We start from the raw sequence: 26,410 nt of genomic DNA, 5'->3' as shown, positions 1-26,410 counted from the left end.
GCGGATATGCAGCATTCTATTTTTCTATTATCTAAAACCACCCTTGCCCATTTAAATTTTATTGTTGTTTCCCATTTAAATTTTCAGTCTTCTAGTATAAAGATGCTATAAGGAGAGATTTCTTCAGTCACATTAGATTATCCTTGCTTGTGTCAAAAATTATCTTACCCAGGCGATAAAAAATTGGAATTTCTAAGGCTTGGTTTTCAAGACTACATCGTGCAAACATTTTGAGATCTTAAGATCATAATATTGTTATTGAAACTTGTATGCAAATAGCAACGAGTAAATCGAGATTAATCATTATTAAATGGTTGGCATTTTGGCTTCCTGATCTTTAATGGACTTCTTTCTTACATTTAAAACATTAAAAGCTGTAGTTTCAGAGCAAAGGTTTCGCCTTTCGCTGGATTTTTTGCAATATACCCTGCAATAACGACTCAGATTTTTCTCCTACCTGTGAATGATAAGATATAGGTACCAGTTTTCTTTTGTCAATGATGACAACAATGGTGGTGGCATCAACAATAATAAGGTCAGATTATGAAGTTCTTGAAAGTCATAGCTGACTGAAAATTAAAATCAGAGGAACTCTCTTATAACACAGTAGTTACATTCCATAATATCTGACCATATTAAAATTATAGTGCAGTAGTTACAGTCTGTAATATCTGACCATATTAAAATTATAACACAGTAGTTACAGTCCATAATATCTGACCATATTAAAATTATAATGCATTAGTTACAGTCCATAATATCTGACCATATTAAATTATAAGGCAGTAGTTATAGTCCATAATATCTGACCATATTAAATTATAATACAGTAGTTGCAGTCTGTAATATCTGACCATATTAAAAACATAACACAGTAGTTACAGTCCATAATATCTGACCATATTAAAATTATAATGCAGTAGTTACAGTCCATAATATCTGACCATATTAAATTATAAGATCTGACCATATTAAATTACAATGCAGTAGTTGCAGTCTGTAATATCTGACCTTATTAAAATTATAACACAGTAGTTACAGTCCATAATATCTGACCATATTAAAATTAGAATGCATTAGTTACAGTCCATAATATCTGACCATATTAAATTATAAGGCAGTAGTTACAGTCCATAATATCTGACCATATTAAAATTATAATGCAGTAGTTAACAGTCCATAATATTTGACCATATTAAATTATAATAGAGTAGTTGCAGTCTGTAATATCTGACCATATTAAAATTATAACACAATAGTTACAGTCCATAATATCTGACCATATTAAAATTAGAATGCATTAGTTACAGTCCATAATATCTGACCATATTAAATTATAAGGCAGTAGTATTAGTCCATAATATCTGACCATATTAAATTACAATGCAGTAGTTGCAGTCTGTAATATCTGACCATATTAAAATTATAACACAGTAGTTACAGTCCTTAATATCTGACCATATTAAAATTAGAATGCATTAGTTACAGTCCATAATATCTGACCATATTAAATTATAAGGCAGTAGTTATAGTCCATAATATCTGACCATATTAAATTATAATGCATTAGTTACAGTCCATAATATCTGACCATATTAAATTATAAGGCAGTAGTTATAGTCCATAATATCTGACCATATTAAAATTATAACACAGTAGTTACAGTCCTTAATATCTGACCATATTAAAATTAGAATGCATTAGTTACAGTCCATAATATCTGACCATATTAAATTATAATGCAATAGTTACAGTCCATAATATCTGACCATATTAAATTATAATGCAGTAGTTACAGTCCATAATATCTGACCATATTAAAATTATAATGCAGTAGTTACAGTCCATAATATCTGACCATATTTAATTATAACACAGTAGTTACAGTCCATAATATCTGACCATATTAAAATTATAGTGCAGTAGTTACAGTCTATAATATCTGACCAGATTAAAATTATAACACTGTAGTTACAGTCCATAATATCTGACCATATTAAAATTATAACGCAGTAGTTACAGTCCATAATATCTGACCATATTAAATTATAATGCAGTAGTTACAATCCATAATATCTGACCATTTTAAATTATAATGCAGTAGTTGCAGTCCATAATATCTGACCATATTATGTCCAAACAGTTGTATAGAAAAAATGATAACAAAGTTTGATGAATGGGGGGATGAGGTGGAAGAAATAAAACTGTTCATACTTATAGTAATAATTTTACTACCTGATAATTTATATCGCAGTAGGGATTAACATAGCCACTTGTGCAATGAAAATTACTGAATGGTGTATAAGAACATTGGTTATAATCAGTAAACTTTTGGTTTATGAAACTTAAACTGAATTAATTTAATGTTCCTCAGCTTGGCTGGTATTTTGAGTAGTGTCGGAATAAGGGATTTCAAGGAAAAACACCTGGAGCCTTCACATGATTGTGTTTTGTCTGCATTTGTGTTGCATTAAAACAGCAGGGTTACCCGGTATATGTCGTCAGTTTGTACATTGATATATCACAGTGGTTAGAGCATCAGCCTTGGATGTGGGAGGTTGCAGGTTCAAACCCAAGCGGAGTTGTACCAAAGACTTATACAAATATTAGCAGCTGCCTTGGTTGGTACTCAGCATTAAGAGCTTAGTGTTAGGACTGCTTGGTCTGGTGTCAGGATAATGTAACTGGGTGCGGAATGATGCTACATGTCTGCGGCATGATACCCAGTGCTAGACAGCACTATAAACTGCCACATTGCCACCATCACAGGGATAAGACTAAAAATTGTTGATTTAAGCTACATTACAGATATTTAAAAAAACACAAACACACTTTAATGTCAGGATTCCAGTTGTCCTAACAACACCATTTACTGGCAAAACATAACTACATTCTGTGGATAATATGTATGTGGGGAATATATGTGGTTTGGGCTTTTTTCCTTTTGGGGTTTTTTGGAGAGAGAAAAAAGCAAAACAGTAAAATGTGAATAAAATGTTCAGAAATAAATTGCTAAATTTTTTAGTTTTGCATTGTTTGAAAATATATAATTTTGTCCATTGGATTTTGGATGAGGAGGCTTGTTTATTCGTTAACCAAGGGCACACAAAATTTAACAAAAATAAATGAGCAAATTTGTGTAAGATGAGCATGTATATAAGAGCAAATCATTTCAAGTAAAGTTTATTGTCTAACCTGATGAAATACAGGTACAGTACTCCCTCGTTACAACGCTGTCCATGGAAACTATAGAATATACTGTGTTATGGGTGAGTTCACCTTATAATGAAGTACATCATAGGTATAATTTTACTTTAGAATAATGAAACTGCGTTCATGACCATACCTGCTGAATGAATGGAACTTTGCTATACCAAAGTACTTTATAGTGAGAGTGCTTTATCACTTTTAAGCAGGTGTTTAAATTCTGGAGTGGGTGGGTGACTGGGTACAGGTGAGACACCTCATTCATTGCTTGGAACTCTTGTTTCTAAGTCCAAAAAATATAATTTGAGAAAATGTAATGAATTTGATATCAGGTATTTTAAAATAAATGATAAAAATTCAAAATAACATCAGAAGATATGAAGCAACGATTAGAAACGAACACAATTTAATGTGGAACTATATGCCTTTGACACAGATAATGATTGTAGGTCTCCTGAGTTTTATATATTTTTTGTAAATGACTTTTGCAGTTTGTTTATTGTGAATATAAAATGATGTTCATCACTGGTTTCATGTCTTTCTCAGTGTTGCCTTGATTATTTCATTTTTTTATAAATTATTTTTTACAGGGAGCCTCAGTAACTACAAAAGCAAGATGCAGGTGGATTTCAAGTTTGAGATAACCCGTCAGGAGGAGCCAGAACCTGAGGAAGATGAAGAGGAGCCAATAGATCCGAATTCCCAACAACTACGCCCTGCACATGAGAGTGAACTTGAAGCATTCTCAGCAGAAGCTCATGGAAGAGCTTCGGACATGTTATTTTGAGATGAACTTCTGGATGATGATATAAGGGATCAAGAAATAGGGGATACCTCAAATGGACTTCATTCCATATTCAGATTTTTCACAGTATTATGCAAGCTGTCAAATGAAGCAGACGTGATGATGTCAGTGTGACTTGAGATTATCAAGTGGAGTTAATCCATGGTGGAATTCAAGGGTGCCATTTGTGATGGCTTATGGGGAGACAATTCATCATGGATTTATTAACTTCCTGATTCCTTCAGAACTTGTATACCTGAGAACTCGGCTATAAAATCAATTACAAAAAATATGCAGCCAATCTCACCATCCTATATCATGAGCATTTGGATTGCTTCTGTCTTTTCTGCATTGGTTTTAAATCTCATCCCCTCCCAGGTGATTGAAAAAATTTGTCTAAGTATTTAGACAAAAATCAGATCAGCTTGATTAGCTAAGAAAAGAACCTGAAGTAAAGAGTTGCTGTTTGGTGTCTTTGCTTTACAGTATCACTTTTCACAAAATGTATCGTATACTAAAGCATAAGGGCAAATCGAGCATGCCTTTCAAGATGGTGTAGAATTTGAAAGAGTTTTTGACCATAATTTTACTATAAGCAGTGTTAGATGAAAATGATGTAGTATACCAAAGACACTTAAGTAGTAACTATTTGTCGATGCTGGTTTTTTTTGGTCCAGTTTCTTCAAACACTTTAACCCACTGAATGTGTTTGGATGTCATATAAAACCATTGCCAAAGAGCCAGATGTATTCTGCATACTTGTGATGTAGGATAGTGAGATTGTGTAACTATAGGTAAAGACTTCAAAAGCACACCTTTGATGCTGGCTTCTTGCTATGCATATACTTTATTTAGCTGTAGTGGATAATCCCTTTGTATTGTATATATCTCTGGTAATGCATGTGTGTGTGAATTTTATCACAGAGAAGTGCTTTCTTGGCTGAAGTACTGCCAGAAATTATTCAGTTTGTGGGGGAAAAAATTTTGATTCTTTTACAAGTGGAGAAATTGTTTTAGATGCAGACTAAATTGTTGGTATTGAAATACTGTCAGTGTTCAGTGCACAGCTTATGGTCATAGTTAACATTCTTTCTTATCTTGCAGCGTGTACTGCAAAATAAACTGTTGCATTTTTATTCCTAAAAACAATAGTAAACAGTGATTTTGACAGAAAGCTGCAGTTGAATCATTAACTGTGTACCATTTATAATTTATTGGTGTTATTTATCATCGCGTTTTTGTTCACCTTCTAGAGAGGAAATGTTCATGGTTTAAAAAACTGTAAACACCGACTTGAATTTCAGTAGTTTTTGAACACTTAAGGGTTCCTAAAGCTGTATTTAAAAATGAAATGGTAAAATTTGAATTGTTATCCCTGAATCTGGTAAAATATTTAAAAGCAAGAAAAGAAAATCGAAGGCTAAGGGTCTGTTAGTTTTGTTTTGGTGTCTTATGGCACGGGAAAAACAAGTAGGTTATTTAGTCACCAAGTGCCTTGCCCAAGGATACACCAAGGTAACCGACCCAAGCTGTTTCCAACACAATTTCGGCTGTGGGTTTCATATGCTAGCCACTGAACCCTGTGGCTCCTGCCTCCATTTGTTGCCTCGTTTAAGATGCTGGAGGCCATATTTAGCCTATTTTGCATGATGAACCTGCATATATGTGTGTTAACAACAGTATTTACAGATATCTAAAGATATGTAATGAAATATATAAATGACCCTCCAGGAGCCACACACATTTTATCCTTTCACTGCTTCATAAATATAGAGGTGAAACATATAATTGCATTTAAGAAAATGGTTCCTTTAAGAACAGATATCCTTTGTTTGGAGACGTCTGCCAAGACAAGTTTCACTGTATACAGTAATACAAGATTCAAATATGAAAAATGTGAAAAATGAGTCACCTTGGATCACTGACCCATTTGACTGACAGGAATCAACAGTATAGGACTAATTTCATTTTTAAATCATTTCGCATAAGGAGAGGTCAGTTAGTGCAATTTTTATGTATATTAATGATTAATTATATTCATGCATTGAGTTGAAAGATTGATTCAGTAACTTGAGGATGTATGTGTGATTGAGTCTCAAAGAAAATATTTGTATTTAGATATTCTGTCAAGGCAGGCTAGTATAGTGATCTCCCTTTGAAAAGGCCTCCCATTCTGTAATAAAAAGATATCCATATAAGAGAGGTGCCCTTATGATGATTGGGGCAGAATGATTAAAATACACTACTCGGATGCTGGATAAAGTGGTCTTCAATCAGGGGGTGGTCTATGAGGTGGGGATGTGGCAGGGTCTTATAAAATGAGGATCACAGTATGTTTTATTGTGCCTTTGCAGGATGTCTCAGGTAGGGAGGTATATACATGCACTGTATTATCATCAAATGAAAATACATGTTATGAAACAAATGTCTGTGAAACTCAGACATAGTTGGACAGAGATTAATTCTTGGGAAGAAAAAAATACAGGTATCGAGATTCTTCCAAAACTAATATTAATAATAATAAGAACAGTAGCAACCTTAACAAAAAACCTTAAAGTAATTTTGAGGCTATATCAATTCAAATTTGTTGACAAACACTGCGTTGGTTTTGCTTTGAAGTGTTGTATTATATAGATTGTATTATTAAATCTTTAAATTAAAATAGATTTCTTACATTTTTTATATTTTCTTTACAGAGGGCGCAGTGCGCTTGTATATTTAATTCTCACTAAAATGATCTTTCTTTCAGTAACAGTTCATGAAGCTTGTTTTGTACAGGATGTTACTGTAGAAATTTTTGATTGAATGTGCTTTTAGTCACCTACATTCCACATTTTTTCACATTTATTGTGTATAAATGTATGTTCTGCCTTGAAACACACAAATTTACAAAGAATCTGATGCACGTATTAAATGAATTGATCAGACTGGATGATTAAAAAGCCACTTACATGATTTTTTTAGATTATCTTTTGCATATTTTGATCCAGACACAGGGTCTGCATACTTACTAATTTATAAGTAAAACAGTCTAGCCTTGCACCCTCCTGTCTATACTACAGTGACTGATTATACAGTTGAATCATCTGTTTCTGGTCATTGAAGATATATGAACAGGCAACTACATGTATGCGCATACTTTTGTCCGACACGGTGTCGCTGATTATTGCAGCTTTATGGACATCTTGATGATATGTCTCTAGCTTGCTTGTAAAAAAAAATGAAACACAGGAAAATCTATCTAGTCTGAACATCCTTGGGTTCAACACTGTGACACCCTCAGATAAATATTTGCAATATGTTATAATTTTGATTGACAGGATATATTTCATAGTAGATTGTTCAGATTGAACAAGTGTTCATACAAGCCAGGGATCAAATTTGAAAGTTTTATGGTGTCTTGTCAAGAACGAATAAGCATTTTCAAGAATGTAGACAGCAATCTGTCACCACATATGTACCTATTCTTATTCCAAATAATCAATTGCACATTGATAACTGGTAAAGCGAAAAGGATGCAGATGTATATCATATAATTACAAGCAATTGCACATTGATAACCAGTAAAGCGAAAAGGATGCTGGTGTATATTATATATAATATGTATATATATGCCTAACACAATGCCCCCATGTAGGCTGACCTCTGTAGCATTGACTTTTGATGTAACATATGCAGAGCAGGAAATTTAACAATGTATGGCTAGACAAACAGTCTGTAAAGGACTTAAAAATCGTCATTCTGTGCTCAGGACCTTATAAAAGTGTAGAACAAAGACATTTATAACTACAGACATCTATGCATCACTGAATTATTATCTGTCTGCAGATAGATCTTTACCTATTGTAATTAATGTCATCTTGTAATGACTGAAGATTGTATTCTCATTGTAATGCTATGAGCACGTTTTTAATGTCCATAGATGTCATTATAAATTTTAAAATGTATCGCATTCCCTTATGATGATAAGCCATGCTTGATGAGAAGTGCAAACCCTTGTTTGTCCAGCCTGCCTTAGCTGAAGCTTGACATTGCTATTACTTTGGCATACATGTACATTGCCATGTTGCCTTGCCCACATCATAGATTACCCTCAGTGTCAAAGTTTTTACATGGCCAAATTAAATAGCGGACAGAAAGTGTCTTTTTTTGTAAACTTTTGCCAAAAAATTTACTGAGGATATCTTAGTCTGATAATTAGCTCATCTATAATTTATTAGGCTGTCTCCTTGGTCTTGTCATGGGAGAAATGCAGTCCATTATGCACTCCCACAATTATGTGAAACGCATAGACCCAGATCTCTAATCAAATATTGGGCATGCAGATCAGGATCCATACTGTTAACTTGAAGTCATAAGTACAGTAAACAGTGTAGACCATGATATCTCAGTATGTGATTACTGATCTATGCAGTGTGCCAGTTGTGAACATTATATATGAGCCAAATAGTGTAACTTGCAAGTTTAACTTTCATACGAATAATAATTATGAATGTACATGAACAATGGTTTAAATAATAAATGCTGTAATTAACCATATCAAGGTTTGGCTCACTGACATTGGTACAGTTCTTTGTTGTCAGTGCTGGCATTGGCATGAGCAAAACGTACACCCCTTTATTTTTTGCTCAGTTTTGAGAATAATATGGCTTGTACAGCCACAAAACTTTATATGTACCTGCATCATTAAGAGAGTACTATATGATGATACTAAAATGCAGGTCATTGTGACCTAATTTTTATGTTCAGTGGTTATATATATTTTTCATGTTTAGGTGAATTTTTCAGACACTTGCTTATACATTCATGTTACTTGATTTGTGCATTCATTCAAAGGAGTACTTTACAGCAGTGACCTACTTTTGGCACTTGGGTGATTATGTACCTGATCAAGATGCATGTACAGTCTTTCTTTTGGATATGAGTGTAATCCTGAGAAGTACAGCATCACCATATCAAAGAAAAAATAACTGTAATGTAAATTAACCACTTGTCTTCATCATCACTCATTACTGATCTTCAGCAGAACTGATAAACAAAGACACCTCTCGAATAAATGTTAATTCAACACATCATCTGACAGCTTTATTTCTTGTTTGGTCTATAAATTGTTCATAACTATATGGTATACACATGGCCATGTACTACTTGTAATCGTCACAGAAATCATGCATTGCCTAATTTGCTAAAATTTTATATCTGAGGTTGAAATACATGTAAGAAAATAAAAACAGATTGTTATATAACTATGAGACTAGTGATGATTGATATGTTTGGCAGAGAATATGTGTTTATGTAAACTTAAATGTAAATGCCACTGTTTCTAATAAATCAGGTTCAGAACTGTTGAAATTTTTTTTAATATACTTTTGAGAAGTTAAAATGACATACATGTAAAAGCATATATATATATATATATATATATATATATATATATCACTGATATTCTTTTTTCATGTAGATAAATGTGATATATGTAGTTTATATGGATGGCTATATAGGTTTGCTTTGTGAAACCAACTACTTTATTTGCTATTTATTTACCAATTTGTATATTGTGTACCAAGCTGTGTAAATCATACACCCAAATCTGTTGTCACATGGTGTGCCATCATGATGTGATAAGTAATCACAATAATCATCAATTGGCTGGAAATTTCAAATGACGGGACAACAAAATTTGCATAATTAAATTAAATTCAATTTGCATAATTAAATGTAAACAATTAAAGTTTACTCATTATCAAACTGTTTGACTTTTTTGCAACAAAGTCTTTCAAATAAATTAAAACATGCAAGTTTGACTTTCTGCAATGTACTGGTAAGAAACTTAACTATTGCCAAGTATGTGTTAAAGATATTGTCCATGAAAAAATATTTTACAAATATCCAGCTGATCCTTTATGATTAGTCAATTATAGATTTTAAAATTTCATTTGATTCCAAGACATAGACCAAGCCTTGTATTCACTAAACCTTATTTTAGCACACTCAGGGTCAAAGTTTAAAAAGTATGACAGGCTATCATAAACTTCAACATTTTTCATTACAGGAATTTCTGTGATCTTAGATTTCAAGCGTATATATATATATATATATATATATATATATATATATATATATATATATATATATACCATTAGTAACACATCTTCTTTTGGGGTTTTCAGCTTAAGCTAGACTTTCTTGCTTAATAAATTTGTGAGTATACAGGACCAGTCTGTATAGGTTATATGCTTAACTCCAGTCTGTTGGGGACATTATGTGACGGCAGAGCCAAGTCTGTACTGTTTGCAGCTCAGCACACGTTATACGAAGTAAATGTGGTAGTATACAAGCATCTGTTTAAAATATATTCTACCATCTTAAGATGTTGCTTGAAACAACATAAACCTGTATAGTCATGATTTTAGTAGCTTTTAGGGTGAGGTACAGACTCTTTTTTTTTTTTCTCCCACTGTTTTATACAGTGTTTGTAAAGTTCAGTTCAATATTTGTAAATATATTTGTTATTGACTGGTATTATGCGATGTGTCCTATTTTATGTTTATTCTTCACTTTGTAATACTGCGTTATTTTAAAATGGCTGATATGTATGTAATATACCATATATGTATATAACAGTATCTTTAAAAAATCGAAATATGCCAATAGTATTATACGTACATATGTCACATCTTTAAAACATTTGAAAATTATCACACATAAAAGCATGAATAATACTGAATGTTTATATGCTTTTGATGTATAGAAATATATTGCTTAGAAATTGTGGAATAATTTCAGTGTTACTACTGAATGTACCTAGTGCTGCACCATTTTTTCAGTCTCCTCCACCTATTTTATGTCATCCAGTGTCCATTCATTACCACAGATTTATTAGCTCCTCCTAAACTTATTTGAGGACTGCCATGAAACTTTATGCACATATTCATCTCAAGTTCTAGGTGGTCCTAAATGAAGATGCTGCCAATCTGACATCAAGTATGGCCACTATGGCAGCCATATTGAAAATCTTGTTATTACTAATCTTTCTAAATAGAAAATTATCTGATCATGTGCTTTCCACCAGGAGACGAATTATGATTTCTAGTTGGTCCTGAATGAAAATGGCACCATTCTGATCTCAAATATAGCTGCCGCAATGAATATGCTGAAAATCTCGTCATGAATCCTTCTGAATGGATGGCCATATCAACAAGAGGTTTTCACCAAAAATTTCAAATGGTGTCTTGTTTGCCGTAATTTAAAATGATGTCAATCTTTCATCCCATATGGCTGCCACAGTGGCTAATGTTAAAATCTTGTTGCTCAGCTTTTTGAAAAGAACAGATAATCTGTAAAATTCTTTTTGGATAGTTGAACAGTTGTTCTCTTTGAGTGACTCTTGTTTTTCTTGCGGGGGGGGGGCTTTAAAAAAAAAAAAAGATTCCTTTCTATATTAAATAATCAAAATCTTGTGAACATACTTCTCAAATTTGAAATATTACTGCAGAGTCCCTGTTTGTCAAGGATTTTTTGTTGGAATAGGTGAAATGGGTAATGCAAATGCAGTTATAAAGTCAACAACCTTTCCATAGATTAATGTTGAAAGGGTTAAGCAATTCTCATGAATGAAATACTCCACAGCATCTCCGTCCTCAGCGATGATCGTGTTACCATCAGTATTTATTATCACGACGCATTTTCTAATGCATTGGAGATATTTTGTATTCTTTCAGTCCATCAACCAGTCTGTCTGTGTCTGTTAACGTATCTTCTAAATTGCCGAGTGAAATTCTTGAAACTTTGTAGTTACATGTATCTTGTTCCAGTGGTGACCATATGCAAAGAGATGGTGTCATTATTGACTTTAGCACCTGGGTCCCAGGTGCAGGAGTATAGTCAGAGAGTAAATGTATAAAACTTTAAATTACAATGACATTTTCAGATATTTTCTGATCAAAGTTCATATATGTAGCCATTGCCAAAAGACATAGTGTATTTTTTATGTATTTTGCACTGTGACCACAAGTCCACGTTTAGATGGTAGGGGAAGATTGCATGGGGAAAGGACTTGGAATATACAGTGAAAAGCATGGGGTGTCATAATGGTGAATCATTGCAGTTTTGTTACTGTATTTCTTTTGTTGTCTAATGCCATATTGATTTGGAACTCTCTTGTGATTCTGTAACAGATCAGGGTCTGTAGTTTGTTTTTTCTTCAATAATGATTGCTTGTCAGATGTTGGAGTATTTAACATTTTTTAAATATTATCTTTGTACATGGCCAAGGGTCAAATCAATCCTAAATCAAGTAAAAATGTAGATGTTCGTATAAAGTTTCTTGTACTACTCTTAGTTGAATGCTTATCCACAAGCAAGTGTCATTACATAGAAAACTATGAGAAAATGTGTCATGTCACAAATGTTACAGTAAATAATAGCTGAATAGCCATATAAAAATTTGTCAAATTTATACATGTTGAAGATCAAAGTTTCTGGGTCTGTTTTCTGATGAAAGGTTGGTAGAACATAACTTTGCATCAGTGTTCATCACTGCTCGATTTTAATCAGTTTGTCTTTATCCTTTGTCCATTCAATATAATTTCAGCTTTATTAATAAATAAATTGAAATGAAGCATTGAAAATTATGCAGTACCTGCCTGGTTTTTATTATGTTCATTCCTCCCTCCCCAAAAAAATTCAATATAATTATGGATTGTATTTATCATTGAAATTTAAGATGCTGTAAGGATGAGTGAAGAGCAAATAAATCATCTTTTTTTGAAAATACCAACACTATTTTGGATGCCTAGTCACCATGCATTCCTGTACAGCTTTGCATTCCAAACATCTTACGCTGTTTGTCATTTTTGTCCAACCAAGCTTCTGTTGTCTTCACCATGGTGAATCTGACACTCAGAAATAAGTATCACCTTGCCTTATAAAACATACCATTTACCCAAGACATTAGATCTTTATTAATATAATAATTATTTTATTAATTAACATAATTAATGAAATTACACCACCATCTGTGAGCTAAGATCTATAATATATATTCTTCAATAAATGCTGTCATTTATCATTTCCACTTATGAAAATAAGCTTCACATTTCAGTTCATCTCTTTTTGTGAATTTGTTCCAGTATTCTTTCAAGTTTTTTATGCCCATTATCACTAAGCTGAATTATTTACTTTTTTAAAAATAAAATTAAATATTATGACATAAATTCCTGTATTTCATGCACAGTTTGCATGTGTAACATGGTTTTTCTTTAAAAAAAAAAAACTTACTTTGAACATGTGCAAAGGGAGACAACTCTGTTGGACTTTTGATGGCTAGCCTTCTTCAGCCTTGACAAGTCCCTATGTTAGAGTTTCTTCATAGAAAAATTCAATATTTTCCCCAAATTTGCATCTTTAATATATTTAATATTACCAGCATTCTAAATATTTCTGTTAATTATATATGTAGTAACCACATATAATATGTATAGATTGTATGGCACATCTGTATCTGTAATTACTTGAGTATATTTGTGCTTAATTAATTTGCTTATTTCTTCTCTTTTCTTTTTTTAAGAATGTATATTGTGTTTAGTGAGAAGAAAAGCATTCATCAATATATGTTGAGAATCAGATACTATTATTGTATGTATTCTACAGCTGTGATGGAATATCAGGGTTGACTATATTTGTTCAAATAGGCAAACAAGGGCAAACCACAGGAATAAGTTCCAGTTAAAGTTAGCGTCGACAAATGTTTCAAGTTCGGCTTCTTCCAACATATAATAGATACTTGGAACAAATTACCATCCATAATTGCAGAAGCTCCTGACTTGGTATCTCACAAGCAGGAGCTTTCCAAAATCACATTCTGATGAAATAGTAAGCTACATGTAAGACCTAGTGATTCTTAGGGCTATGCCATTTTAGGTTCCTTATCTCGTCACCGCTACCGTAGCCAGATTGGTCTTTGTATGAAGGGACGAAAACGTACACTGACATTTTTTACATATTTCTGCCTTTCCTATCATTACTCTTCTTAATAGTCAAGTGTAACTGCATCACTGTATTTATAAATATAGATATGATATGAATTCAGTACAAAAAGAAAACATAGAATCTGTCCTGGCCCCAATTTGATAAAACTCCTCATCTCGAGTCCAAATTCAAACTCAGCATTAACATTGTCACAGGTCTTGCGGTTTCTTAATTGGTACGAAATAAGCTGTACATATTTAATAGCCATCTGTACGTAAATTATTGCTGCTTTGATATCTCTTGTATTTTAATTCATTTACTGTTAGAATTTCATCACACTCAAAGGAGTTCTGTGAATATGGGGCTGGAAATCTTAAAGCTTTTCAATTTGAGTTTCTGCTTGAGATTTTTCTTCAGCAAATAAAACAATTACATTATTTTTAAAAGCTTATGTTTGATTGGTTGATGGTAGTTATATCGTTTTCCCAGTAGCTAACTTGTATACTCCGATAAATTGTATTTTAAATAAAATTAAGGATGATTACTTGGAGAATGTTGCATTATTTGGTGGGGTTTTTTAAATTTAACTTTTGCATAGTTATGCAACTGAAAATCAATGAAAAATGCATCAGTTGGTGAAATACACAGAGAAAAATATATCCCGATGAGTCATTCTTTACAGTAATGCGAAGTTATTGAGGTGATGTTGGCTTTCTCCATGTGCAGCCACTCAAGGCAGATCAGAATCAATAAAGATTTTCCAGCATCTCAGATACTTTTTTGATTTATCATTTTCTTTTACTGGACGGTTAAGGCAATTAAAATTTTATAAGAATTTTTATTTTTTCATTATTAATAAGAAATTAAGGTCACAAGCATGTCATTTTATGTCCCAACCCTCCCATATTTTGTAACGCTCTGAAATGTTGAAGTGACTTCATTTAAATGATGTTAAAATGTAATAACCAGATTGTCTAAAGCATGCAGTAAGCATTGCTTTTTTTATAAAGGCAGACTACATTAGTAGAATTAAGCAATGTTTATGTATTTAATGAAAATAATAGCTGCAAACATTTCTGAAAATAAATTACCATGTAAAGTTGTTTGCATGTTGTGTCGAGTGGCAAACAACATCTATCCTGATCTGCCAACGCACTATGTGATGGTAGATATGGATCTTTGCAGTTTGCACGTGGACCTGACTCGAAGCAAGGCACAGTAGCATCCTAGGGGGCAGAGGTATACATAATAATCTGATTTTTTTTAATCTTTCATAAACACACACATTTAATTTTACTCAGCCTGTCATAGTAAAGTTTGAATCCAGATTTCTCCCTTATAACAGGTATTACCTCCCTTTAGTTATCCTCCATTTGTGATAGTATTGATCCTCACCAATATGCAGGAAGACTAGGTTAGTTTGGACATTTTAGTTTCCAGCTCTTTAATATGGATTAGCAAAAAGACTGAATATTAAAAAAATAAATTTCTTCAGCAAATTTATGGGTAAATCCTGACTGCATTCAGTAATATGGATAAGCAAAAAGAATGAATATTTTAAGAAAATCTCTTCAGGTAAATCCTGACTGCATTCAGTAAGGCTTGCATTATATTGTGCAGTCAAACAGTTCTACTGTACAAGCTGTCATTTAGTAGTAGGTGACAAAATGCTAACAGTTGTGGCCTTCAGCAATCCCTGCAAATTTAATTTCACATGCTGAGCAAGTAGCCCACATATAGATGTAAATAGGTACTTGAAGAACTAGGTTCACCATATGAGATTTTTATTCACCCGACATGTAATTTTATTCACTTTCTTGACGATATTAATAAATACCTGTTTATATTTTCTAAAGGTTTGTTCGTTTGACAATCTATGAAAAACAGTTTTAAGATCAGAAAAATTTAATGCTTTGCCAACTCTCGATAGCAGCATTTGTCCACCATATTTAAAAATTACTGCCAGAGGACAGTTCGCTTTTGTTTGGCTATTTGCCTTCCATGCTAACAATACATGATGGTACCATTACTGAACACGGCTTTCTGTTCCAAGATAAACAGGCTGACAAATGGAATCTGGATATACAAGGCTTACCAAATATCCAATTAAATTTTCTCTTCCCTGTCCTAGTTATGTCTATGCAACACACATAGTTTTAACCCATTTTCATCCCTTTTGTCATGTCCTTCATGAATTTTGTTTTCACCTCACAGCTTCGGACAGACATAATGGATTGAAACCAAAATTCAGTATGTGGTATTACGTTTTGAAGAAATGGGTAAAGTTCAGTTTTCACCACTTTGCAACAGAATTGAGCACAGTTCTGACCGTCGAGTCAAAACTATGACTTTTGTGTTGTACCATATTGGCTGGGGTATCCATGTTATATGGACACATCTCTTGTCTGATACAGATATAAATATCATGTTTGTAATTCCATAAATGAATACAAGTAGGTGAAGATGAATTACTTTATTTTGTTAATTTGATTTCATTATGTAATTGTATACCTTGTGTAAAGTAAACTATTATTGTGCTTTAGACTAAGTGAATTATTGTTGATATATCTTCACTTTCTTTTTAACTCTCAGGTACCTTTATATTGGCGACAATCTGAAACCTGGGAACTATATTGACTTGAAAGCAATGTAACTTTATTGATTTTAAAATTACATTTAGCCAGCTGTATGACATTTCTGGCAAATTTTTAAAATACTTATTGTCATGTAGAGAAGTTTTATTAGTACATGTATTTGCAGAATAAAGTGTGCTTTGTTCCATTCACATTTTTTATAAAAATTTTTTAGAAATGTTTACATCTCATAAAACAGCTTTTAAGTGAGGTATTTTGTATGATTTGTATGCACAATTAAAATAAATTTTAAAAGGGTAAGAACATTATGGTGAATATCTAGGCATTCAGGTTATGTAATATAACATGGTGAATATCTAGACATTCAGGTTATGTAATATAACATATTATGGTGAATATCTAGGCATTCAGGTTATGTAATATAACATGGTGAATATCTAGGCATTCAGGTTATGTAGTATAACATATTATGGTGAATATCTAGGCATTCAGGTTATGTAATATAACATATTATGGTGAATATCTAGGCATTCAGGTTATGTAATATAACATATTATGGTGAATATCTAGGCATTCAGGTTATGTAATATAACATTATGGTGAATATCTAGGCATTCAGGTTATGTAATATAACATACTACATTATCTTCATATAAGTAAGACTACATCTGAGAAAAGAATGATTTAGACAATGTGTTTAGCTGGGCTGTGTATTGGTTATGCATAATGAAAGGTAATTCTGTCTCATTCTTCTTCAATTATTAATTTCCAACTATTGTTATTTTATTTTTCTTTGCTATTTTCGTGCTTTGCTTTTCGTGCTTTATTATAACATGCAAAAATACATACCATATGGACTCATTTATAAGCCAAGCCTAACTGCAAACTTCACAGATTCCAGGTTTGCCTTTGGATTGTGTGATGGCAGATTTGAGTCTATGTTGTTTGCAGTTGGACTGGTCTTCTAAGCATGTATATACAGTACATTCTTTCACTACAATATGAGTTTTTATTATGGTCCCTCTCAGCTGAGCCATACAGTAATCACAATGGTTTCCACAAGATAACTTGACTGAGATTTTAGTTTGTTACTTTATATTTAGATTTAACTTTAGTTTGTGACTTTGTATTGATGAGACCTCTAAACTCTAGACTGTCTACATTTTGTCATCATTAAACCCCACAAAACCAATTCTAAAAAAAGAACTGTAGTGGTAGTTTACAGTGTCAAAAGTATTAGTCTGTTTCTTTATTTCTGGCCCGGGAGGTGGGGGGGGTGGAAGGCAGATATTATGTATATTATAGTATATGTACTGTTTAGCATTAAAGGCACATCAGCACAGTCCTGGCTATATAGTGCCAAGTAAGTTTAGGAATCCACAAACAGGTATACAAAACAAAGATAAAGGAAAATAAATGTTAATGTCATTGAATACGAAGTCAGATTTTTTTCTAATATAAGGCTATTTAAAAGGTCTAACATCTTCAAGGCTGGAACGTCAACGCATACTGTATCCAAAAGCTAATAGGTTCATGCCATTTGTTGTTTCCTAACAACATGTAGGGGAGCACATACGCTTATTCGTCGCTGGACCAGCATGTTGACGGACAGAAATTATATGAATTGGGTTATAAATTTCTTGTAATGATGTTATGATGACATAGCTTGTGATTGTTTTTAAAACAATTATGTCTTGTGCACACATGATAATGTACAAGAGATTGACATGCCCATAAATTGTGTGCTAATGTACTTATGTCTTTGATGCATTGACACTGGACTGTCACAGCATTTATATCATTTGTAACATAGGAATAGATTTTGTTGTAAAATTTATATATATATATATATATATATATATATATATATATATATATATATATATATATATATATATATATATATGATGTGTAATACATGTCAATTCCCTATCATTATATACTTTTTGTTTTGTGTGGCACATCCACACTTTACAGGCTTAATGCACTTGCAATTATTCCAGTTAAACACTGAGCATGTAAATATTATACTTGAACCTGCTAATTCCAATAAAATCATATTAAGTAATTTTAGGATGTGTTATTTTGTCAATGCTTTTGGCTACTAGCCTTAAAACAGCTGATTCTTTTATACCACATTGAACGACTATGTTTAACACTCTATCCCCACCCCATTTTGAAACATTATAAAAAGAATCTAATAAACACTTTTTCGTAAATCATCATCATGATGCAGCTAATTGGATTCCACAAACATAATTTGTACAAGTCAAAACTTTACAAAATTTATCACAATTTGATGAGCATGTGTAAGGGACATTCTGATGTATTTCCTTCAATGTTCTTGAATTTACTTCCGGATTATTACGGTAAATGGTACTTAAAACACAGTTGTTGTTCTTGATGATTATGATGATGATGCACATTGGTGTTGGTGATGAATCAGACACGTTTTTTCTCAAGTTCAGTTTTTTTTTTTTTATAGATACGGTCATTTGACCAAATTGAATCTAATGATAAACGTCACTTCCAAATCAATTTCTATGGCTGGATTTTTGTTTTACTTTTTCTATGAAGAATCATTTTTCAATTTGAATAGAAGATTCACGATGTTATATTACTATTACTATTATTATTATTATTGTAGGTTGCAAGCTAGTTATTGTTGATTTGTTTCATTAGTTTCATCAAGCTGGGGTAACATTCTAAAAATGTTGTGCAACTATGTTTGCAAGACAATAGAGTGGTTGTTGTTGGGTTTAACGCCATTTTTTCAGCACACGATAGGCTATACATGGCGGCCAGTATTAATGGTGGAGGAAGAACCCGGGAAAACCCCAGAAAGAACCACCGACCCACGAGAAGCTACTGGCAAGCATTCTCACATACCCACATCCGAGACTCGAACCCACGCAGACAGAGGTGAGATGGCAGTGATCCGTAACGGAGAGCGCTTTAGACCACTCGGCCACTCGGAGCCCCAGACAATAGAGTAATTATTAAATCATTTTAGATACAATACCATTATTGCCGTTTATTTTCTTTCCGACTCATGATATCCAATAATATTTTGTTAAAGCAAATGATAAGGGTTGATGATTACTCATTTCTGTCTCAGACATCGTGTACGATAACTGCATCATTGCCATTAATGCAACAACAACAACACCCCACCCCACCCCACCCAAAAAAAGAAGAAAAAAAAAGGAATAGTTCGAAATAATATAGCAAGAATGCACTGCTTAGTTTACTAGCTGTCAAGTTCCTAGCCCAATGTTTCCTACCGCTTATATGTGTCACTTGAAATCAGCTCGGTGTTACAGCTGTCCGATTAGTAAAATCGGATTAACAGTTAACACTTTTAGAGACCACCTTGGTCAATGAAATAACTTGAATATTACTAAATCTTCCATTCATTACCTAATTGGACAATAAAAGGAAATCGTACATGTCCAATTTTGACCATATATGCAGTTAATTACAGTCATGCTTGCCAGCAGGGAGAACATGATAGCAGAAGTGGACCATCTTTGGACATTTTTTTGGTCAAATATACATTTTATTTTGCATTTTGGGGAGACTTGACGTGAGGTAGCATATAGACGAACACACATAATGTCCACAACAAGTCACTGTGACATACTTCCCCTAATTGCTTGTGTTGGAACTGTCAATATTTGTTTCACATCTCTATCGATCAAGATAAGATTTATTTAAGGTCGGCATGATAAACATCAATCGAGCTAAAAGCTCTAATGATTTTTTGTTTTACCGACATAAAACAGTTGAGACATTACAACAAGCTTGATTTGCAAGACGTACAAACACAGCATAATACATGTACAAGCTGACAGTAGGGTACTCGATAGTACATAAAACAAAGACAGATAAACAAAAAAATGGTAACACAGCAATAAATGTCGTCATCATGACGGAGGCAGCATTATTTGCATAGATTACATTTACATTCTTTACCATTCCAGGATAGAATGATTGATCAGAAGGATTTAAAGTTTAATTGTTCTCTAATAAGTGATTTGATATCTCGTTCCATATAATGGCAGCTGCATATCTAAATGATTTATTTGGGTAAATATTAAGGTTTCAATTCTTGGGGCATCTAAAATATTTGAAAATCTTAAACTGCATTTATTGTGTTTAAAACATTAGATCATCCAAACATTTGGTAGTATGGTTATTCCGAATTTTGAAAATCTCTTGGTCCATAACCCGAAGACAGCATAATTATACAGACACTTAATGGATGAAATTGGAGAGAAAAATAATTTTGTTTTTGCCTCAGGCCTCCATAGACTTTGGAACATAATCTACTGTATACATATACAACAACAAAAGTGTAAAGCATCCGTTCATCTTTCTTTTGATCTATTTGTGCCCACATGACTGCCGTCCGGGATCGGGTGGCGGAAACCCCTTCCCATGTCCCTTGTCTCTTGAAATTTGACCATCGTTTTATTCTTGCTCGCGTTTATTGGGTATTGTTTACACTTTGAGTAAATAGACACATACTTTTGCTTTGGTGCCTTTTCAAGGAAAGCCATGGCCCTTTTGAAATTTTTGAAGCACCTACCCACCTACAACACTGGACCTGATCCAGCCCTGGATTGTGCACATTATTCGCGTTCCGTCGTAAATAACAGCGACTGTGTTCATTGTTTACAGATTGGCGTGGGGGTGGGGGTGGGTACATAACACAAAAAAGTAACATAGTTATGGCACTGCAATAAAGAATAGATTAAATGTAGCCCTTTCAATGTGTGAACAAGCTATTGTTAGTTAATATAACAAACGATTTTGTTTTCATCAGGAACGCAAATTCTTGTATCAATTGTTGTAGAGCATGCCCTTTTTAACACGTTCCCTTAATAAAACAATTAAAACAAGAAACGATGCAAAATTAGATCGAAATTTTCCCTTATAATTTTCTCCAATAAATTCATTTGATTTATTTCCTTCATAAGAATTCTGAAATTATCAGCACATAGGTCGTTTTGTTTGCCTTAGAACAGATGGACTCAATAGTTGAGCTAATTGGGCAAGGCAAAAAGCAGAGTCATCACTTTCAATCCTGTTGCATATTAATTTGGACAGCAAGCTGGAAAATTGGCATGAAAAATAAAACATTGACGATTAATAGTTTATGATTGTCATAAGTTGGACAATCAGTAGAATAATGAACTTTAAAAGATACTTGCGCTATTTACGTTACAGTTCTTTTTTAATTTTAAAATTTATGTACTTTCGAAATGTTAATTTATTAAACGCCAAATGAAATTTCCGTGTACGAACTAGTATTGTTCGGTTCCATAAGTCATACAGTTCATTTTCACTTGACATGTACCACTGTTTTTTTATGGTTCCGTGAGTTCTTTCGGAACAGTACAAGAATTATCATCGCAAATTAGTAATTAGTCGAATAAAAACAAGTAACTTTCCGTTTCACAAATCATAAATTTTTAATTATACAACGTTTACTTGTGGGAAAATATACGAGTGCTTTTTGATCGTTTCGATGTATACAGTATACTTCATGAAATAGTGTATTTTTTGTTAGCTTACGTCACTATGTTAAGTACTTCAGATCCATATGTTTGTAAATTCTATATATATCCGCATGGGCTGGAAACCTCTTGCAATTAAAATATTTTTTTGTAAAAGGTTTCAAGCATATCCCAACTTTTATTTTGCAGATGGAGTTCGGGCCCCGCAAAGAAATTGTCAATGCTGTCTTCATATCCAAACAACTCATTCAATCTGTAATTATCGTGTCCATGGTAATTGAAAACACATTCTTAATTCTTTACAATTGAATTGTATCTATCACAAATAATCCAGTTGTCACGTCATCAGGAGAAGAAACACAGATGTAAAGCAAGTTTGTCCTTCCTGCAGTTGTAAATAGTAATAATAATAATAATTATATATATATATATATATATATATATATATATATATATATATATATATATATATATATATATATGCAATAACCTGACAACGACCAGTGCAAAACCTGACTCTAACTATAGTCTGATAATACAAACCCGTTTGTTTGTACCCCCTACCGATTTAAATAATGGAAACCTTTAATGTGATAAAAAGTGCAAGGAACTCAGTCAATTCATTCATTGATTTATAGTTTCTAACCTGACTCTGAATAGAGTGGACCTAACACCGTCATCTTGTAAGCTTTTCATGCTTAACAGACGGACGTTTTCGGTGTAACCGACGGACATGCTCAGATCCATTTCCAGTTTCTGGACAAGTCCATTTTCAGCAAGGGGGTGTATGACGACTACAGCTGTACAGACATAAGTCGTCTGCTTCTTAAATTTACAATGTCGAATAAAGTAAATGACAAGTACAACTTTGCTTTTCATGTGGATTTAACAAGCGGTTTAATTTCTATGTTCATATATGCAGAGGGATATAATTCCAAACTCTCAGCGTTATATAATTTACGCAATTATTCAGCAGTTGCCGAACAGGATGAACTACGTCATTATGTTGTCTGATGGAAATAAACTATCCTATAGCGTACGCAATATGGCGCCGTAATAGGATGAAATGTCCGTTAAGCATGAAATGGTGCAGGAGATCAGCATTAGCGCCATTTTGACAAGTGAGATTAGAAATTATAAATCAATGATTCAATTGACTTAGTTCTGTGCACTTTTTATCACAGTAAACGTTCTCATTTTTGAAATGGGTAGGGGGATACAAACAAACGGGGATGTAGAGTCAGACTATAACCTAAGCGTTTTCGACTCTTAGTGAGTCTTTTTCAAAGGCAAATACAAAACACAGACAAGACCAACACATAAAACAGAAAAACCGTTGTGTTTGCAAAACTTTACATGACTATTTCAAGAGGAATTAAACCTTTCAATGTATTATGTTTCAACTAGTTTATTTCAACTTGTTGTGGACGCTGTTAAGTATTTTATATTGACCTAGAAAACAATGGGCCATATCGCCTTCTCTTTTTATATGTAAATTTATGAAAGCGCAAATTATATCCCGGATATTTCATTCTTATAGTAGTAATTATAGGCTATTGTGTGACTAATAAGCAAATTTAGGAAATTTTTCTTTTTAAAGGTGTCGGCTGCAAGAGGATAGTTTTATTTGTGCATGGCTGTCTTTTTCTAGTCTTCTTGGCTTAAACCGCTTGGTTTCAATGTTTATAGGCGGCGTATCCAGTAAGATTTGTTATCTTTTTGGTTTCGGAATTCCAGTTGCGGTTGTGAGCAATTGCAATAAGTGTTATATCACTAAAAGTGTGGCCGCGGAAGAAGACGTGTTCTGCGACTGGTCTTCTATACAGCTTCTTTGTCATCCAATCAGATCTATGAAGGTTGATCATTTTGTGTAGCTTTTCAGTTTCTCCGACATACTGAAGGCTACATATCTTACATGTGATAAGCTAAATTATATTCTCTGTTTTGCACGTTTTGTTTGGACCATGTATGTTTAGTTTTTCTCTAATCACTGTGCTAGCAAATGTCCTGATTTCTATCATATGTTGACGGGTTCTGCACCTTTTATCGCCACAAAGGCCAGATTTAGTATGGTGGTCTTGGTTAGTGATTGGCGTTAGCTTCGCTCTGACTAGGATGTCCTTGAGGTTTTTTGGGGTCTCATGGTAAGCTTCTTCAGGTTTGTTCGGGAGGATTAGTTTTAGAGCGTCACATGATTCCACGATGGGCCAGTGTTACCCCGATGATTTTACCTACTTTGGGGTTGTCTGGATGGTAGGTCAGGATAAATGGTATCGTATCAGTTTTGTTCCTTCTCTCCATATTTTAGTAGGTCATTGCGGTTTGTTTATTTGGGCCTTTGGGTTGCCACCGTTATCATGTATTTGTCGTAGCCTCGATTAATCAAATGTTTTGATAATTCTTCAGACCTTTTTGGGGTGAATGTTTCATCGTCGGAGCAAATTCTGCGTATCCTCAGTGCCTGGCTATGTGGGATGTTCCGAACGCAGTGTTTTGGATGATAGATGATTGGGAGGAGATACTGGTGTTTGTCGGTTGGTTTTAAGTAAAAATGTATATATGGAGTTTGTTTTCCTCCAGTCTTGCTGTCCAGGGAAACGTGGCTTGAGTTGGAGACTTCTGCAGTGAATTTTACTGAAGGATGGAAGGTGTTTGCTTTAGATATGAAATCATCCAGAGTTTCTCTTCCATGTTGCCACTTCATTTCTATAGCATCGATGAAGCGTATCCACTGGTATGGTGTAAGTTCCACCGATGCTAAAAAGTTGACCCCCCAGTTTTCCCATAAAAATATTAGCATACGAAGAGGCCATTTTTGTACCCATCGCGGTTCCACTGATTTGAATGTAATTTTCTTCATTAAATTAAAATGTATTGAGTTTTAAGACAAGCTTCAGGAGTTGGACTAGGAAGTGAGTGGTTTGATTGTGTACAGTGCTTGCTTCACGTGTTTCTCTACACGCCTGTATCCCTTCGTTGAGCGGTATGTTAGCAGGGCCGACGGGGGGGGGGGGGGGGGCAACCGGGAATATATCCGAACACTTTTTCATTTTATAAAAGAAATTTTTGTTTGAACAAGAACTAGGACAGGCCCAGGTGTTTCTTCCTGTCCCGGGTGCTTCTTACTCAAGGGCCCGTGATCGCTTTTTATGGCCCTGCATGTTAGTATACAAAGATGTGACGTCTCGGGAACAAGCAATATATCTGGCAGAAATGGTTCGCTTGCTTTGCTTTTTATGAGATAATCTGTCGTGTGCTGAAGATATGATGGTAATTTGTGGACATGTGGTCTCATGAAATGATCAAAATATTCTGATATCATTGCTGTGGGATGCCCGTTACCGGAGATTTTAAGACTGCCTGGGTTTTCTTGTTTGTGGATTTTAGGAGGATCAAAAAATCTACAAGCCCTTGGGTTTTCTGGGCTTAAGTAGTTTTTTGTTTGCTGGTCTATGTGCCCGATTTGGTACGCCTCGTCAATAATATATGTGAGTTTTTATATATTTCAGTGCTGGATCATGGTCTAGTTTTTGGTAGAATTTTGCGTCACTTAGTTGTCTATTTGCTTCACTAAAGAAGTCTTCCCTATTCATAACGACCACAGCGGAACCCTTATCTACAGGCTTAATTATGATGTCTGTTCTGCTTTTCAATGATTGTAGGGCATCTTTTTCTTCTTTCGTCAAGTTAGAGTATCTGTTAGTATGTTTGATGTGTCTGGAAGTGTCGTTTTCAACTGAGTTGACAAAAACGTCTAGATTTGGAACTGAACTTTTGGTGGGGTCCAATTACGTTTCTTTTTGAACATGGGTTGGTCGCAGCTTATATTTTCCTCTGATTTATTTATTGGCTGCAGGGCAAAATGGGCTTTAAGTCTTCGGCTGAACTCTTCCTTGTCAAGTGTTTCAGCTTACCTATGTCATATGTCTTTGGGCGGGGACAGAAACTCAAACTTGATTATTATTATGGAAAACACAATATTTATATTTATGTTATTAATTTAAAATGTATACAATACAATTAATATTATTATCATACAATTTCGCATAACTGTTTCATTTCGTTCCAATTCGCAATCTCACCCCTCCCCTTCCATTGTGCAATTAAGACCTGCCCAATGGTGACAAATAGTACATGACGTGCTTGGGGCGTAGAAATTCAATTCTTACACGTAAACCGTTCAGCTGTTGCAGTGATTCATATTACAGGAGAATATGTCTAAATCTTAAAATTTTAATTAAAACGGAGCATATTGAGAAAAATGGGAAGGCTGGGACGGTAAGCCAAAGGACCCTACTAACGGCGGTGCATAAGCGTATTATTACACCAGAAAA

At 33.7% G+C, this 26,410-nt stretch overlaps 1 protein-coding gene across 4 annotated transcripts in view; it reads left to right on the top strand.

The window, feature by feature from the left end:
- The window catches only part of LOC149778680 (uncharacterized), a 107,856-nt gene extending 89,229 nt beyond the window's left edge, over positions 1-18,627 (top strand). Inside the window, exons 3-5 of one of the 4 annotated variants that reach the window (XR_016415538.1) lie at positions 3,798-16,922; positions 16,966-17,003; positions 17,047-18,627. Coding sequence is in view for 1 of the 4 variants with exons in the window: in XM_089939490.1 (XP_089795616.1) it covers positions 3,798-3,994 (197 nt within the window). In the remaining 3 variants the exon portion in view is untranslated. Of the gene's footprint in view, positions 1-3,797 lie in introns of all 4 variants that reach the window. The other 3 variants (XR_016415536.1, XR_016415537.1, XM_089939490.1) reach the window with 3 other exon arrangements.
- The last annotated feature ends 7,783 nt before the right edge of the window (positions 18,628-26,410 follow it).

The sequence above is a fragment of the Sinohyriopsis cumingii genome, chromosome 17, assembly GCF_028554795.1.
Source record: "Sinohyriopsis cumingii isolate HCF-2022 chromosome 17, ASM2855479v2, whole genome shotgun sequence".
NCBI lineage: Eukaryota > Metazoa > Mollusca > Bivalvia > Unionida > Unionidae > Sinohyriopsis > Sinohyriopsis cumingii.
This window is presented reverse-complemented; position numbering and strand designations above follow the sequence as displayed.